General features: G+C 40.5%; 1 protein-coding gene across 2 annotated transcripts; it reads right to left on the minus strand.

The window, feature by feature from the left end:
• Nucleotides 1-1,123: 1,123 nt before the first annotated feature.
• On the minus strand, nucleotides 1,124-17,479 carry EPHX4 (epoxide hydrolase 4). 2 transcript variants are annotated; one of them, XM_015636909.2, is made up of 7 exons: nucleotides 17,189-17,478; nucleotides 14,302-14,387; nucleotides 10,755-10,912; nucleotides 8,614-8,742; nucleotides 6,460-6,563; nucleotides 5,388-5,536; nucleotides 1,124-2,050 (listed from the first exon to the last, which is right to left on the minus strand). In XM_015636909.2, exons 1-7 carry the CDS (start codon nucleotides 17,429-17,431, stop codon nucleotides 1,816-1,818), a joined length of 1,104 nt encoding a protein of 367 aa, XP_015492395.1. In that variant the 5' UTR covers nucleotides 17,432-17,478; the 3' UTR covers nucleotides 1,124-1,815. The 2 variants fall into 2 exon arrangements, with proteins under 2 accessions (XP_015492395.1, XP_015492396.1); XM_015636910.2 differs by lacking the exon at nucleotides 1,124-2,050 and adding an exon at nucleotides 2,057-4,257 and having other exon boundaries at nucleotides 17,189-17,479.
• Nucleotides 17,480-17,974: the final 495 nt, after the last annotated feature.

Here is a 17,974-nt window from a genome sequence, read left to right on the forward strand (position 1 = left end):
AGTTCAACACCATTGTCATGATCCTGAGGAGACTCTTCTGGGGTCTGGGGAAGGGGACGAGAGCAGGTCTCCAGCTGGGCAGACAGCACCGCTTGGTCCTGCCTTGTGAGGGTTACACTGAGCAGAGACTGCACCAAGCACCCGAGTGGGACACGGTGGCTCCGAAGAGATGTCACACAAGGCAGTGTTTTGGGGCACTGGGGGTGTCCCCAGACAGGGGATGTTATGGATGCTAAATGTGAGCGGAAAGCAGGGAGCACAGTGCCTGTGGAATAGCAGGCCGCATAACCTTCTCAATCTCTCCTGAGAAAGTGGTCTGGGAAATCATAAGGCAGAATTAAAACAATCCTCAGAGATAGAAGACAGCCTTGCAGGTGTTGTCAGTTTCGTGTTTTCTTGCAAGAGAAGGTCGAGGGGTGGTGTACCCCACTGACCAATGAAGGTAATGTGTTAATTTACTAACCAATTAGAGTTTTACCTTTCTGTACTTTTGCATATTGGTCTATAAAGATCTGAGGTAATAAACCACTCTCTCCTCAATTCACAATCTCCTCTCTCAATTCACAGGAGGGTCTGTCATGCTTCTTAGCCGTTCCTAATTTAGAGTGACAGGAATGTGTTTGGGCTCCCCTGTATCTCTCAGCTCTTGGTACTCTGGTGTGCACAGTTGGTTCAGGCTCACTTGGCCCTGATGCCTCCCCCAGTGGGCTCTTGTTGATTGCAGGGTACCACACTTGCTGTGCACAAGGTGGAGAGGGAGGCTTTGGAAACCTGATAGGCAGGTGACATCTATTCTGTGCCCTCGTATTTTTGCTTTTCCCTTTGTAGTTAGCATATGGTTTTATTCTCCCCTGCCATTACATACAAGTTAATTCTACCCTTTGTGTCCATAATCACTCTTCCTCCTATAAACACAGGAACTTGGCAGCAGTTCTTGGAGACAAGAACAGAAGTTGCTGATACAGGAAGGATAATGCCAACAATGAGGCATTATTTTCAAGAAATGACAACAATCATAGCATAGTGAGTGTCCAGGCTGAACACCAGACCAGACACTTCAGCTATTACCCACTTCTTAGCTTCAGCATATCTCTCCATAAGAAGTCAGATAAAGTAAAGGGAGTCGTGTAAGTTGCATTTTATTAGACAGAGGTGGATTTGATACACTTATATCTTAATTTTCCATTGTTCTTGTTTAGACATGTGGAGTGTACAGATTTCCCATTTTTTAGTCAAGAAAGAAAAACACATTGCACAAAGCAGCTGCATTCAACAATACAACAAGATACGGATCATTATTCACTTGAAGACTAGAAACGTACCCAGAAAATTTTCAATCGTTCAGTATGCTAAAATATAGATAAAAAGAGTTAATTACTGTTTAATGGTAAAATACATTAAAAAAATTCAGGCAAATCTAGAATGAAAACTTGTGACTTTCTTCAGTATGGCACCACTCTATTGTTTCATTATAAATTTGTAAAAGGCACCACACATTAAAACTGTAAAGCAAGGGAGAAAACAAAACCAAGCAACTTTCCATGATTTTCTTTCTGTACAAATACATATGTATTTTAAGGCAGGTGTTTTTATGTGCAAAATACAAGTATACAGGTAAAACCAATGTTGGTATCATATATTCTCATACTCACTTCTTTTAGCTGTACGATTAGTGTACAAATGTACAGTACAATGAAAACACTTTTCTCTAACAGAGCTCAAAATAGAAGGCAGGCTGGAAATATGGCCCTGATAACAATTAGGTTTTAAATCCAAAGAGCTTTTATTTAGACCCCTTAAGACATGTACAAACAGTCATTCTCTTTTTCTTTTTGTTTCTTCCTTAAGAAAGGTCCATATCAACTTGTTCACTATGTCAGGTTGATCCTGCTGGAGCCAATGACTGGCTTCCGACAAAATAGTTAATCTGAAATGATTTTTAACATAAATCCTTGTAATTTCTGCCATCTCAACTTCCATAAACGCATCTCTTTCTCCCCATAACAGCAGGGTTGGCATGATGACTTCATGGTGCTGCAGAGGAAGGCAGCTTTAAAAATAAACCACATTTAGTTAGGTCTCATTTTAATAAAAAACCACCAAGACATATTTCATTCAACACAGCCTTTGCAATCAATGAAGTGAATCTCATTGTAAACTTTCTAGGTTCCATGATGTCTTGTACAATACCAAAAAAACAGTGACTCCAAGTTCTATCAAAATGACCTATTTAAACTTTCAGTAATTTTAATTTTTTTTTTCTTAATACAGTTCTTTAAAATGAATATTTTATAAATATTACCTCATATTAGAGACATTATGAAAGATGCAAGTAGCTAGAATGAACGACCCATCAGAATTCCAGCACATTTCAACAATGCTAAAAAATTTTTTTGAATTGCCTACTTTTAGCCACATATAGTGACAGACTAGCTGTGACAACTCAAAACAGATTCCATCTGATCAGATACAAATCTTCATTATATTGATGCAAAAATAGGACTTTTTAAAACCAGTAATATATAAAAAAGATTTCCTAAATAAATAATAATATATAAATTATAATAATAAATTCTATGACATATGTAAGTACTAGTTTTAAAATTAGGAGTTAGTTAGGAAAGAAAGACAAAGAAGGTGACATGTCTTAGCTTAAAGTAAGACAAAGAAATTGAGACTTTGAATACATTCTTCCTCTCTGCTTACATGTAAAGACAGGAAATGTTAATAAAAGATCACTTCGGATAATCATTTCATTTTGATTGATGAATTACAAAAATTCTTAACAGGGCCTTTTTAACCAGTGCATTTAAATATCATTTTGCAAATAGCCTGATCTCACCCACTGAACTACAGCTTATTCATAGTATCAATTTTAAAAACTGACAATCTGATGATGATTCAGTGCATATACACTAACCTCTTTAACTTTTAATCCAGTATCCTGGATCTCTTCACTATTAACATGTGTGTTTTTTCACTTCTGTAGAGTTTATTGTTTTGTGCCTTGCAAGATTTGTAGTCTCACTTAGGTAAACTATATCAGGCTTTATACAGGCTTTTTTTTTTACAGCCTTTTTCAGTCACTTTTCATTGCCTATATTTCTGTGCAGTGTGGAATATGAGAAATTATAATTATGCCTGAAGTTTCTAGAAATCTCCTTTAATAACAATTAATGCACAGATTTCACATTTAGAAAGTTCCATTCATGAAATATTAATGTCTTTGAAAAACAGACTTCATACAGCATTGTTACACAGCTTTTCTGTAAACAGTGCAGCACTTTTTAACTGTTCTAAGAGAACTAATCCCATTTGCTAAACAAAAGGTGTAACAGAAGAAATTCAAGTTCCAGCTTCTTACCTATCTCTTCTTAACCAAACACGACAGAAAAAGTTTATGGAATTATTCTCAGAGTGTTATAGTGAAGGGAATGACCACAGTGCTATTTATAAAAAGATGTGTTGGTGATGGATGGAAGTAGGTTATTTCAATCACCTCTTTGGAAATAACATTCCAGAAAAATCAGGCTCTGAAAAATGAAATTCCAAGTGGATAGTAATGAGTTGGAAACCTTTAACACTTAGGTCACCAGTATCAGCCCTCTGGGAGTTATGATGAATACAAGTGATTAGCATCCAAGTGATGCTTAATGACTTAGATGAGAGAAAGGGAAAATTCCAACCCAGTTTTCATATTCAGCGATTCCCATCCCCAAAGGCGTGACCATCAGAACTGATGACAAAAACTGAATGACTGATCTTTTTGTTCCAGTCCAAAGCCTGCTGCATTGTGGCTGATAGCACCTAAATAAGATTCTCTGAATTCAGTGCAGGTGTAATTTCATTAGAAGAATAAAGCAAACAATGCACAAAGATACAAAACACACAGAGGAATTAACAGCTGTGAAGATACTTTCTGACTTATAACTGATACTACACTTTCTTTTTGAGTCTGAAAAGGCCTGAAACAGTAGTTTAAGCACTCACAACTCTTCCATTTGTCCCATGTGACTCCCAGAGCAATTCAGCTCTCACAGGCACATCACTGCTGCTGTCAGAGGAGCATCTGGTTAATGTGCACACGCAGTGGAGCGAGGTGCTGTGGCCGATGGAACGAGCAGCGCTCGGGGCTGCTCATCAGCCCTGCCCGGGGCTCCTGCGGAGCAGCTGCAGGGCTGGGGAGCCGCTGGGCAGCCAGGCAGCCCCGAGGCCCTTGGACATCCCAGCTGGTGTCATCGGCTGCTCCCTGCACAGCTTTAAATAAGCGTCCTGTTACCAGCACAGCCTCATTTATTCCCCACGGTCAGCCACGCTTGGGCTTAGCTTTCTGCTTTCCTGTTCCAGTTCTCTCAGCCTATACAAGACAGCACCCAGCTCAGATCCCTGTTTTCCTCACAGCGTTTTCCCTGCTGATTGCTCTCCTGATGGTGACAGCATGGATGGCACAGAAAGAGTAATAAAAGTGGCAGTAAATTTGGACCACGGAAAATGAAAAATTAATCTACTTCAAACATCTACTGCCCGAGTTTAGGGAAAAAAGAAAATTGCCATTTTAAAGGATATTGGGAAGCTGGTCTTTTGTTAGAGAAGCATGCAGGACATTTGTCACTGCTGAAGACAGTAAAGAAAAAACAAATTCAGTGCCACTCTTGATACAATCCTTCAAGTAAGTGCTATAAGTAGAATATATACAGAGTTAAGACCTTCTGGCCCCGGTTTTGGTAGATAAAAGGGGGTATCAGTCTCTAGGGCCAAGCCATCTCCTTTCAGAAAAGTTAAAACCATCAGAAAACTCTTTGAGAGAATAAAATAAATATTCATCTTGAAAAAATATTTCCTATTATGATGCTGTCTCTGTTTTACTCTATGAAGTGAATCTGCTAAGACAAATAAAGGAGCAAATAAAACCCCAAACCCAAACTAAGTTAGGTTAGCTTTAGGTTCCCACCTTTCTGAAAAGCAGAAATAGCCTAAACACAATTTGCCAGATATAGTTTTGTAAAGTTACCAATGAGGGTACCATTCTTGAATGCCATATCATCTAGTAGTATTATATAATAATAATATCTCAATAGATATTATTATAATATGAATTGTAATGCAAACAAGTAATTGATGTTAATTTTTAAAATATTATTTGGAGGTGGATTTTGGGGATTGCCATGGGGTCTGTGAATGAGGAAGGGTCTTTGCTTTACTAGATTTTGAAACAGAGATTTTCCTTACGTGCACTCTGCTTGTTTTGCTGTTTTGTGTGGACATCTCACTGAACACACCTGGGGATTTTCCCCTGGTTCAGCAGCAGGAGAGGAGCCACAGTAACACTTCTGGGCTCCAGGGGACTCCCTAGAATATTTTCTTTTGTTTGGGAATATTATACTGACCTGAAAATAGTTCTGTAATGGTTCATAGGTCCTGTTAATGCTCCAGGTTGTGAAAAGACATAGAGATAAGCTTCAATATCTTCTGCAGTTAATCGGCAGCCTTTCCTTCCAATTCCAGTGGCCTGGCTGGTAAATAAACTTTTCAGAACCTACAAAAGCAAGAAGAAAAAGCTATTATGTAAGATAGCTGGAAAATGTGATTTCCATCCTTCAACAGGACACATCTTTCTAAAATCTGTATGCATATTTATAAGACTATTTACGTTCAAAGTACAATGAATGGTTCAAATGAGTTTTTAGAGAGCTATGTGTAAAGCACAAGGTCAACATCTCTAGCATAACTTATTCCAGAACAATCAAGTACAGAGAAATACCGGTGTTACCAAGTTCCTGCATCCTGACCTGCTACCTGTGACAGGCAAGACAAGTGCAGGCACATGGGTTTTTTGGGATGGACCCCAGCAGGTGACAGGGCAGGAGGGAGGATGATTCATGCTGGCTGTGCCCTGTGTGTGCAGCACGGGGAGCTCTGCACGGGGCTCTTGGTGTGTAGGAGGGTGTATCCTGCAGCTGTGCTGTCCCTTTCTATCTGCTCCTACTTTTATTTGAGGTTATACAAAGTGCTGGCTTTGGCTTCTCAGGCAGGATTAGTCACCTGCTGAATTCAATGCCCAGACTCCCACACTACCTGCCCTGCAGCAGGCTCTGAGAGACAGGAGGATGTCCCACTGCACACAGGAACTTCAGACAAGTCAGCAGGAATTCCCAGGCACCAATGGTGTCCCACTGCTACAGGCACGAGTAAAAGCAGCCGGCTCTCTAGGTGGAGTAATGCACTGCAGTGCTGGAGGTTAAAAGTACAACCCTCAGCACCTCCCAGAAATGCAGAAGTAACAGTTAATCTCAGAGACTTTACATACTTGTATGCTAATTTATATAAAGGTTAAGAAGAAAAATCAGAAAACTCCATATTTTTTTCAGTAATTATAACTACATAAGAAGGGATCAATGTAGGTGGCAATTCTTCCATTACTCACAGTTAGACATAAACAAGAGCATTCATTTTGCTCACCTTGAAATCATTTAGTGTAAACATGAATTCAGGAAACCATGGCATTTGGAAAAAGAAGTAGTAACCAGATTTAATCAATTGTGATGGATGTCGTAGAATGTATTCTGAAACAAAAATGTCCATGAATTAAAAATGAAAACTGATGGCTCAAACAAAATTATTATTAATATTACTATTTTTTAAACTTAAAGGAATGTTTTAAAAATATTACATTAAAGTATGCTGTGTGAGAAAAGATGATTATTGTTTCAGGAGTAAATATATGATGTGGCCATTAAAAGATACTTCTTTTATAAATGTTAGTAGAAACAGCCAGCAAAACAAAAATTTGCCAAAGATTAGGTGAGGACAGCAACACGGGAGAGTTTAATTGCATGGTAGGTTTTCACTTAGAGATCTCTTTGTGTAGCTAGTCCAAAGCATTTTTTTCCCAGATATGGAATAAAAGGCATAAATAGGTATTTCTCTCATCAATGATGTGATGCACAAAAATCTGTGGATGTTAATCCACTGACATTCTAAAGATTGCATCACTCCTGTTCATAGAAGTATAGAATTTTTCTAACAGTGTCCTTTTGGCAATTTAAAGAACTGTAATCAAGGTTAAATCAACTCACTTTTTAAAGATTTTTGGGGGTCATTTTTAAAGACATAGGAGCATATATAGCAAAAGAACATACATATATATATATATAAAACCTGCATTGACTGTTGTTGAGTTTTTTTTTAATTGTAAATCTGTATTTCTAGTGAGTTTCAAGAGCCAACACTGACATTCAAATACCTATCTTCCTCAAAGCATGCACACAATGTGTGCAGGTACTAGGAAGTCTAGAACTTTTCCTTTACAGGTGCAAATTCAGGAGTGTAAAAACTGCATTCTCAACACAGGACATATCTCTGAAATATTAATTCTGACAGTGAATAAAAAAGGGTTTTAAGCCAACATAGACTGAAGTTTTAGCTATCTTCTAAACTTCTATATCTTATACATTAAATTGCATTACCCATTGTATTTTTCCTGATGGACCATTGTCAGCACTAATCACTTTTCTGTACTATTTATAAACTGCTTGTTTTCTTTTAATCCACAGTAGAGTAAGTTTGATGTAGGGAGAAGCTACACCAAGCTACAGAACAGATTTTGTAGTTCAACAAATATGCAAACAAATACTATAATAAAAAGCAATTTCTGTACAGCCTCACTCCTGCTCTCAGTGAGAACACTGCAAAAAGCTCCTGCTTGCTTGTGTGGTGAACAGACATTTCCATAGGTAAGTGTGGATTAACCACCCAACAAAATGTTCTTTAGTATCTTAGAAAGGTGCCCAAGAACACTGTGAGAACAACAAATGTGGGTGGTGTGGCTGATCCACAGTGTAAGATCAGATTTACATTCAATTGAAATGAAAATTAAAGCTGTGCTGAATATTCTTAGCTATTTATGGGGAAATGGGGTAACTTTTTAAACAGGGATAGGGTAAGGCCAGCAACTGAAAATACTAAAATTAATGAGGTAGGTCTTTCCTTTTCATTATTGAATGTTGATATAATTACTATGAAATGTTTTGTAATTCTGGGTAGTAGACAAACACAACTCTATCACACAACAAATAGTGAAACAAATCCTGTTTCAGCAAAGTACCAGTATATTCCTGAGCATCTAGTATGTAGCCTGCAAAGACTTCTTCCAATGAATATTGTACCAGACCATAAATTGTCACTTGTCACCTACACAGGGATGTAATGCTAATGTCTGATTCACATTCATACAAAGGCAGGCTCATGCAGATTATATAATACAGCGTGGCCTTTACCAAAGTGTAATATAATATACATCTCTTTTTGTGAATTTTTTCCTGATAAAGTGGAACAAAACAGATTCATGTGTATGAAAATTATGTTTGTGGACTCTCAAGGATTAAAAAAAAAATCTGTAACTTTTGTTGCAAGCATTCTCACTTCCTACAATAAATTTATTTCCAGAAGTCAAATACTCGATATCTTACTGCTTCATAAAATACAGTCCAGACTTTGAGAGCCATTGAGCACTGGCAGCTCATCTACTGAGGGAGGCTGTTGGTTCTCAAAGCAAACACAATCATGACCAAAATGCAGATACTTTGGATTAACAAAGACTACTGTAAAACTTACCTGTAAATACAGAAGGATGAGGGAAATTAACCACAATCAGCTTAGTCACCATTTCAGGGTAACATATGGCCACTAACCAAGCGATCATTCCTCCCCAGTCATGGCCAATCAACACACACTTGTTGTATCCTACCACATGAACACAGATACATGCTTTTATTCCAAAGAAATTAGCATCCACAGAAATTATCACATAACAGAAAATCATTACTGGGCTAAATAGGTGGTTCAGCACATTTACTAATGTAACTTTTATACCACACCTCTTCCATAACTAACAGTCAGAAAAAACAGGACATTGTTATAGTTTAAAAATTTACAAACACTTCAAAGTATTTAATTGGACTTCATTAAACTTAACTACACCACCTCCATGTCACACTATAGTCAGTATGCAGATGGATGCTCTGTTCACATCTCGGCCAGTGCAGGGTCAGATGGACAGTTCAGCCTGCAGTCATTATAACACACCTAACATGGGAGTTTGGAGTTTGAAACTGCAGACAAGAGGACTGAGCAGTCTCCTGAGCACCTCCAGAACAAAATTAATCCTAATGGATTTCTCTGAATATGAGGGGTTATCTAAGCACTCAGTGCCATCCTTTTGCAAAAAGTGGACATCATACTTAATAGCCATATATATATATAGCAGATGTAAGCACTCCCATTTATACACTTAGAAGGCCCATAGCTTTCCTCCATAAGCTGTTTTGTTGGCAAATTTCAAAGTTCTGGACATTCACATACTTATTCTTTCATCAATGAAAATTGTATTTTAGCAGCAATAGGAGGGACATGGGCAGGACAGTGACCAAGTGTTTTGAAAGCTTAACCCTCCTTTTACCAGTGCTGGAAAACAACAAACTATGGTGTCAAATACCATCACCCTCTTCATTGAGGACTGGAATGTTGAGCACACAGACTACAAATGAAACATATAAAAGCCAAGAAATTCAGATTTCTGACATAAATTTGGATACAGTTGTCAAAGAACCTTATAAACCTTCTTGGATAAAAATTTTTTGAGCACTTTTGATATAATCAAGTCCTTCAAAAGAATTTAGCTTGGGATTAGGACAAACAAAGATAACAAGGCTCTGAAGTGCTTTCTCAAAAAAAAATTTAAATCCCTCTGAAATTGAATTATGCTGAGAGCACTTCTCAAGCATAACCATGGCATTACCATGGAGATTAACACAACCAGCAAAGGCTGGAAAATTTCAACACTGTGTGAGGACTGCCTCTGCCCAATCTTTTGCCAATACTCAAACATCACAAGCAATGCAAATAATAAATTCAAATCTCAGAATCTGCATCACTGCTTTATTATTTCTTCATATGAAATGCAGTAAGTTATTTTACTATTGTTAGGGTATCCAGGGAACTAAAATGATTCAGAGAATTCAGAAATAAGCTAATCTCTTGTGTTGCTCTTGGTATGGAAGGAAAATGCCCTTCACCAGGGGTTACAATTTATCACCCAAACAGAGACTCTTCAAACTGAACTGAAGGGGCGAATTTTGCACTTCAGCTCTTTACACTGTGTATTTGCCACAGAGAGCAGCATGTCCCTCGTTCTCCCTTCTGCTCTCACTGTTGTGCAAGACAGAGTGATTCAGCTCTTGAGAACTGACTGTTGTGCAGGAGTAGTATTTTTGGAGGGCTTATTTATTTTTTTTTCAATACAGCAGATGTACTCTCATCATCTCTGTAAAGCCCACAATATTTTTTATGCCTTGTTTGTGCAAGAAGAATGTCATCTGATATAAATTTCTTGGTCTGCAAGTGCTTTAAGACTCTAACTCAGAATATTATCCACTAAGTGCAAGTGGTTAGGAGGAAAGACTTCTTATGGAAAAAGACCATAGGTTTGTACTGCTGGATTTTATAGCACACAGGAATTTTCTTTTCAAAACTCATGATAGAAAAATTATCTTTACATATTGCTTATATTGACATACACATTATTTTTGTTTATAATTGTAAAAAAAAATTAGTATCCTTAAATTTATATCTATGCACCTTTGTAATGCATATATATATATATAAACAAACAAACAGTGCTAGATATTTATGTGGGGTTTTTTTTCCTAGAAAATCAAGTCATTTATGAGTCAAGTAGGTTTTCTTCTATAACGCACCTAGAGATTCCAAAATATCCTTTATGTCTGCTATCAGGCAATCTAACTTGTAATTTTCCTTGTGAGGAGGAGCATCTGTTTCTCCATAACCTCTCAAATCCAGGGCCACCACTCGATATTCACTTTTAAATTCCCGCAATTGATGGCGCCAAGAATACCTACCAAAAGGGAAAAAAAGTTGGAGTTACAAGGTCAAGGAGTATGATACCAAAAATGCACTCAATGCTTTTGCACCCAAATATTTGAGGGTAAACTTGCATGGCTTTGTTTGCTATGAGATTCTTTTTCTTTTCTGTGCTGTGCTGATGGTCCTTTGTGGCTGCAGTAGCTTTTGCTCATTTATTGAATTCCCCAATAACAAAGTGCAGCTGCCAGAAAGGGGGCATGGCCAGAGCCAGGGTTTTTCAGCAATTCTTGGAGTCTGGCATAGTCCCTTTGCTACAGAGGAAGCAGGCATAAACAGAGCACATTGAAGTCTATTCTGTTTTATCCTTGGAGCCATAGTAGCATCAAAAAAGCAAGGTCTGAAAAGCTTTCTCTTCTCCATGGCAGCCATTTTTTTGCATTTTTTCTTCTATTCAGAAATACAGAATATATCAGATAATTCATACACTAAATAAACCAAAGAAAGAAATCCAGTTAATAACAAATGATCTTGATGAAGTTTATAGAATTTATCCTGTGTACACTTTCATCTGTGTCTCTGTACCAGAACTGTTGCAGAGCAAGCTCTCTCAGTGGGTTGGTACTAGACAAAGTATTTCATCCTTGTATTTCCATGGAAAAGAGTGGTAACATTATATACATCAAAAGGCATACAAAGGCAAGAACTCAGGCAAAGGCCTGGGCTACTTCACACTCTGTATGTAGTGACTAGATGTGTTTTACTAAGGAAAAATAAAAACAAATGGTGGATCTTATCCTGCAAGAACTGCCTGCCCTTCAGCTGTTATTGAAACCAAATAAACTTCAGAATAGCCAGTACCAAGACAGACATGGCCTTATCTTACTCTGTAATAGAAAGATACAGGAAAAACATGATCCTTCTGGACATGCATAACAGTGACTGCATCCCCCTGTGCTAGGATCTAGCTTTTACTTCTGCTTGTTTCAACAGTTTCAGATAAAGGATATATAACGTTTGGATCATCGGTGGTTGTAAGAGTGATGCACAGAATTCTACCTTAATCCAAACAGTGTCTGTATCAGACCATGGGCTCTTCCACTTTACCTTTGCCTCCAGCCTATTAGGGACTTTAAACTTAAATAATGTTACAGGAACATTGAGTGATACAAATCTGTATTCATATAAACAAAACAGTCAGAACATTTTCATTTCAGTGCTATCTAATGCTAAGACAAGGTTTAGCTGAGATCCCCAGGAATGAATTTTTTAAAGGCGTTATATAATGACTTGGAAGCTGAATTTGCCATGGTAACTGTTGCAGCTATTCTATATACTTCAGTCAGAAGAAAGAACCAGGCCCATAAATAAATAAATCTACTATTTTTGTTTTCAGAAAATGTCTACAAGCTATTCTCATCCTCTGTTTTCACAACAGTCCATCAGTCTCCAAATGTCTGACCTATCAAATGGGTAGGTTTTAAATTCAAAGAAACCCTTTCATCCCATATGATATATAACTACTGGACAACTGTTTTGCAGGCAGAATTTGGAAATGTGAATGCCTCCATGTTCATAAGGTTGAAGCTATTTTGAGACTTTCTCATCACATTCTTTCTAAAAGGCAAGTAGTATAAAATGTAGCAGCTCACACACTTTGAAGTACTCAGCTGCCTCAACACATTATGTACAATTTCAAGTATTTTATTACTGACCTTCCACAATGTATTGATTTTCAAGTTCTTATGCATCTAAACCACTCATAGGCTCTGGTGCATTACATTCTTTAGTGATTTGTCACCTTCAGACATTCTCTATCGCCCTTAGTGGTCAGTATTGTCTGGTTATATTTGTCCTATTTATAACCTTGAGACATTTGAAGGCAGAGGATTTGTTAAAATTAAGAACTGTAATTGTGGATAATACCCTTTCTGTTTTCCTAGATGAAGAATATAGATTTGATGCTGCTTTACATCTCTCTTAAATTGTGGTTAATTTATCTTGTGCTCTCAGAACAATCACTATTCTTGAATGAAAAAGTATTCAATGAGTGAACAACCTAACAGAAATATTGGTAATATGACTGGTTGACAGACTATTAACATGTAGTGTTCTTTATAAAAACAGTGATAGAACCTATGCTATTGGTGGTCCCAGTGACCTACATAGCAGGTTTTTTATTCATCCCTTTTGAATGTTCAGACAATACAATCTGCTGCCACTTAGAGCACGACTCACTATTCTAAACTGTAAGAATGACTTTCTGCCTTTTAAAAATAATATATCTGATCTAAGTAGAATATGTATATAAAATGCTAATTTCTCCATTACTATTCCCCCATAGGGAAAATCAGCTGTAGTCTCATTGCCTGTGTTAGAATATGCTTTACACAAGATATGCATAATAATAGAATATGCACTGGCCCATCTAACTGTCCTTTCAAACAAAGTTTACAGCTTTAATAATTTTAGATAGCAATTTATTACCAGAACAATTTCCTTCTTTAACTTAACATTATGTGACTCTGTCCCATCACCCTCAAGGGCATTATTACCTAGGAGAAATTGCTGAGGGAAGAGAACTGACCTCTCTTCTGCTTGGGTCAGTTTAGCATGGTATGACCTGAGTACAGATTGAAAGATCACAGTTCCAGCAGTGGTCTGTAGCCCCTCAGCTGAGTTCAGAAAGGAAAAGGATCATTTACCTTGCTGAATTACTGGAATTAGTACTTCCCTTATTCCCTTACTGCTTTTTCCATGCAAGTTCTGTAAGCCATGCTTCACTAGTTAAATCTGACAATGACAGCCTGAACAATTTGGTTAAATCATTGGACACATGACTGCTTTTCATTGTTATAAACAAACATTTAGGATTGGGTTTGATTCATCATTCATCTTGTGATGAACTAATAATAGAACTTTTTTCCCTGAGTAGCATTCTGAAATTGGTTGCACAATAGCCTATAGAACTCATAGTTCTTCCCCTCCTCCAGTTAAAAATTAATGTATAGTATTTTTAATAAATGGAGCAATTTAGATTGCACTTAACATATAATGGATCCTTATTTTAACACTCTCTGCTATAATTCATAAGTTTAGCCATATAGTACAAATACTATCCAAACAGGAAATTTGTTTAAAATTAGCAGTTCCTTCACAAAGTTTGCAGGAAAGGGTACCTACCTGAGGAAAAATGGATTGACAGAACAAAAAAGATAGTTGGTTTGTGTTAGACTGAAGGAATTTTTTTGCAGATGCTGCAGTTAAAATCATGTTTCAATGGTTCATTTCCTACTGAAACTTCATGTCATTAGTATTCATAAACACATATAAATGATCACACTGGGGATATTTAAGAGATGTTTGTCCTTGGGTATCTTATGCAGCCTCTTTTATATTAGAAAAAGGTGAAGGAAGTTTTACCAGAATTCTGGAAAGCCATGAAGCAGCAACATGAGTGGTTTGCCCCTTTCTCCAGCAGCCACATAGTGGAATCGTAACCCTGAATCCTAAAATAAGAGGAAAATAAGTGTGTTTATTGCTGCATAGGACTGCTATTTCAGGATTTGAGAATGATGATGGTTTCAGACCATATTCTAAGAAACAATATAATGCACCTAAAAAGAAAACAAATTATCAGTTTTGAAGCTGAAGCCTTCTGTACTTCTGAGATCTACAGAAGTAGATCTGCTACACCCTGGCAATTCTGTGTATCCCACACCCCACCACAGCTTCTTGCAGGAAGGACCATCTCCAATACCTGCCAGGCTGTGTGCCTGTGTGCCAGCTCAGCTCTGAGCACACATCCTGACAGAGACTGCCTGGCACAGCCACTGGGAAATGCAGGTTATTGTCACAGCAAGCACATTCCCACAGACACCAGTTGTGCTTTACAGAAAGACTTTAAAATGCAGTATACTTTAAATGCACTTCCAATCTTTCAGTAAGATTACGCAACTATTTAAAACCATCACATTGCATTCTGGCATGATAAAGGACCACGAGGATTCTTAACAACCAAAAGCAATCAAAATTAAGTAACTAGAAAGCAGGACATTTTTGCTAGTTTTTATCATTCTAGGTTTAAACCTCACTTCAGGAAATTAAGCTTTAATGTTATAATCTTTCTGCCTTGTTAATGGTTAGTTTCTGATGCATCTTTTAAGAAAATGGGTCTTACGAGAATTACAAGCAGGCAACTTACTTATTGTAGAAGCTGAACACTGAAGTGCTATTGAAGTGAATGGATGTACACAGGCTTACACAGACTGAAGGTCAAATCCAGTAGAATTTAAATAAACTGTGATTATGTCCTAGAGGTTTTTACTGAATTCTGACACAGAAGTGAATACAGAAGTTGGGAGTTAGCTCACAATGTACTGTTTAGAAGTCATGTGAAAGAAACTGCAGGAGGAAGGGCTGTACAGCTCCTGAACAAATCTCAAAGCCTGCGCTGTCTCTGCTGTTTCAAAAAAGAAAGAAAAACCCCATGCCTTTGCTGTGCATCCAGAGCTAGTATCAGGGCAAGGATCACAAATGCATACAAAAAAGGTTTTCTTGCCAAAGATGCTTCAAATGCTCTGAGATATCTTGACACTCATAAGTCACTAAGGACCTGCAAAACCATTAACTTATATTCTCATTCTTGAAAGGGCTCTGAAGAGGGAAGTATTTGTATTTTTTTATACTTGCTCTGGATATAATAGGGACCTTTTCCCAGTTTTGCCCCTAATTACACTGATATTTCACCTCTGGGATGCCAGTGAAGTCCCTAGAGGTAAAAGTAAATTCCTAGTAAATTCTGGGGCCATTACATCATCTGTATTATTCTCCAGATCAGTCTGCCTTTGATCCTTTCATATTTAAAAAAGTAGAAGTTTCTCAGTCTCCTTCCACAGTTTCTCATTTAGTGATTAATGGATAAGCCCTCCTCCATGCTGCCTCTTTCAGTTAGTGTCCTCTTGGGATTTACCCTCCATGTTTTTATTTTAATCTCTTTGTTGCTTTTAAGGAATTGCCCTTTACTCCTGAAAATTCTATCCCCACTTGTTCAGCAGCAGTTTAAATATCACATGGCCCAAACTAAGCCCATCCTTGACTTTTCAATTGCTGCTGTTCCCTTTTATCTGCCCCCCAGAACAGACACAGGATGTTGCCACCTTTTCCAACACTGACTATTTTACTGAAATCTGAATGGATTTATAGGATATATGTGTTTGGAAAGTAATCCATTAGCCTGCTGATATCTAACAGCAAGAGCTTCTTATTTCCTGAAATGAGTGATCAACTGTCATATTGACAGCAAGTCGATTTGCCTCCAAATGCTCTTCTATTACTGTCATACCCCTCTCACTTCCCCAGCAGCCTGTTCATTTACTGCTTTGTGCTACAGGCAAAAAAGAACATGTCATATGAGCGAAAAAGCCCACACATGCCTCCTAATGATGTTAGCAAAAGAAAACAAGCAAATCATGACAAACTGAGGCTCACTAATTTATAATAGTACTGCCTGGCACAAAACCACCGGCACAGAACCCTGGGAACAGAGATCTTTGTGCTTATTTTATGAAAAATAGCACTTGACAAAACTTGCTGTTCATTCTCTGCTCACCTACAATTGCAAAAGAAACACAGATAATACAACCTCATTTGCAGCATTCGGTAAAGGAGCAAATCACAGGTAGAGACCTGAGACAAGTACAGAAATTGACCGGTGGCTTAAACTGTACAACATGAGGGACAGCAATTAGCTTCTTGCTCTACGATCTCCCTGTGACAGCGATGCACGAAACGAGCTCCCGCTGCAACCGGGCAAACCGTAAAGAGCAGAGAGAGCAGAGGCGGTGCAAGGGAGCGGAAAGCTGCGGCAGACCCGGGGCCGGCGAAGCCCTCACCGCCCACCCAGGGCTCCGCACCCGGGCCAGCCGGACACCGCGTCCTCACGGCCTGAGGCCCCGCAGCCGGGCCGGGCACGGCACCGCTCCCCGGGCAGGGCAGGCAGGCGCTGCATGCGCGCAGCTCCGCGGGCACGCACGGCAGGGCGGCCGGGCTGGCCACACACCCCGCACGGCAGGGAGCGCAGGAATGCCATGCACAGCGCACCCCACAGAGCAGGGAGGGCAGGAATGCCGTGCACAGCGCACCCCACAGAGCAGGGAGGGCAGGAATGCCATGCACAGCGCACCCCACAGAGCAGGGAGGGCAGGAATGCCATGCACAGCGCACGCCGGGCTGGCAGGGCTGCCATGCACGGCTTGGGGTGGGTGCCTGCGCGCCCAGCGGGGCCCGCTCCCCCCGCCCGCGCCCTCACCTTGATGCGGACGTAGCAGTGGGTGCCCAGGGAGGGGTCGTTGAGGCAGGCGGGGGGGTTCTCCCGCACCACCCAGCGGAAGGTCTCGCCCGGCCGCCGGCCGATGCTCCACAGCAGCCGCAGCCCGGCGATGCAGGCGCACACCCCGCAGTAGCTGTAAACCAGCGCCCAGAAGAGCAGCGCCCGGGCGGCCACCATCACCCGGCGGGCGGGCGGAGGGCACGCAGAGCCGGGTCTCGCCATCGGGCCCCGCCGCCGCCGTTCCCGCCGGCCGGGAGGGGCTCGGAGCGCCGCCGCCGCCAGGAGCCGCCCGAGTGGAGGCACCGGGAGCGGCGGCGGCGCGCCCGCCCCGCGGCCCTCGCCCTGCGCCGCCGCCGGGCACAGCGCCGGGCACAGCGCCGGGCACAGCGCCGGCCTCCCGCACGTCCCGGGCTCGCCGGACCCCGGGCGGTGCCTCGTGGGCGGCGGCGCTGCGGCCGGGATGGAGCTCGCCCGCGCAGGGCTCGGCCAAGGAGGGCTCCGCTCCCCTGATACTTGGCGGTGAAACGGGGAGAAGCCGTCCCCGGGGCGGCGGGGCGCGGCTGTGTCACCTGCGCGCTCCGGCAGAGCCGCCAGACACATCGGAACGCGCTGGGAATGTCACTGGGGGCAGCGCGGCCGCGGCCGCCCCCGCCGTGCCTGCCCCAAACCCCGCAGCGATCGCGCTGCACCCCCCGAGCGCGCCCTTGAGCGCCCTTTCCTTACTGCCGAGCCAGAAGTGGATAACTGCAGGCACGGGGCTGTGTG

Source organism: Parus major, chromosome 8, assembly GCF_001522545.3.
Source record: "Parus major isolate Abel chromosome 8, Parus_major1.1, whole genome shotgun sequence".
NCBI lineage: Eukaryota > Metazoa > Chordata > Aves > Passeriformes > Paridae > Parus > Parus major.

Excerpts from the sequence above, each read along its gene's own strand:
- EPHX4 (XM_015636909.2), bottom strand. The coding sequence starts at position 17,431 with ATGGCGAGACCCGGCTCTGCGTGCCCTCCGCCCGCCCGCCGGGTGATG. Across the intron at positions 14,388-17,188 it reads ACTGCTACGTCCGCATCAAG|GATTCAGGGTTACGATTCCA; the intron begins GTGAGGGCGCGG and ends CTCTTATTTTAG. Across the intron at positions 10,913-14,301 it reads CATGGCTTTCCAGAATTCTG|GTATTCTTGGCGCCATCAAT; the intron begins GTAAAACTTCCT and ends CCCTTTTGGTAG.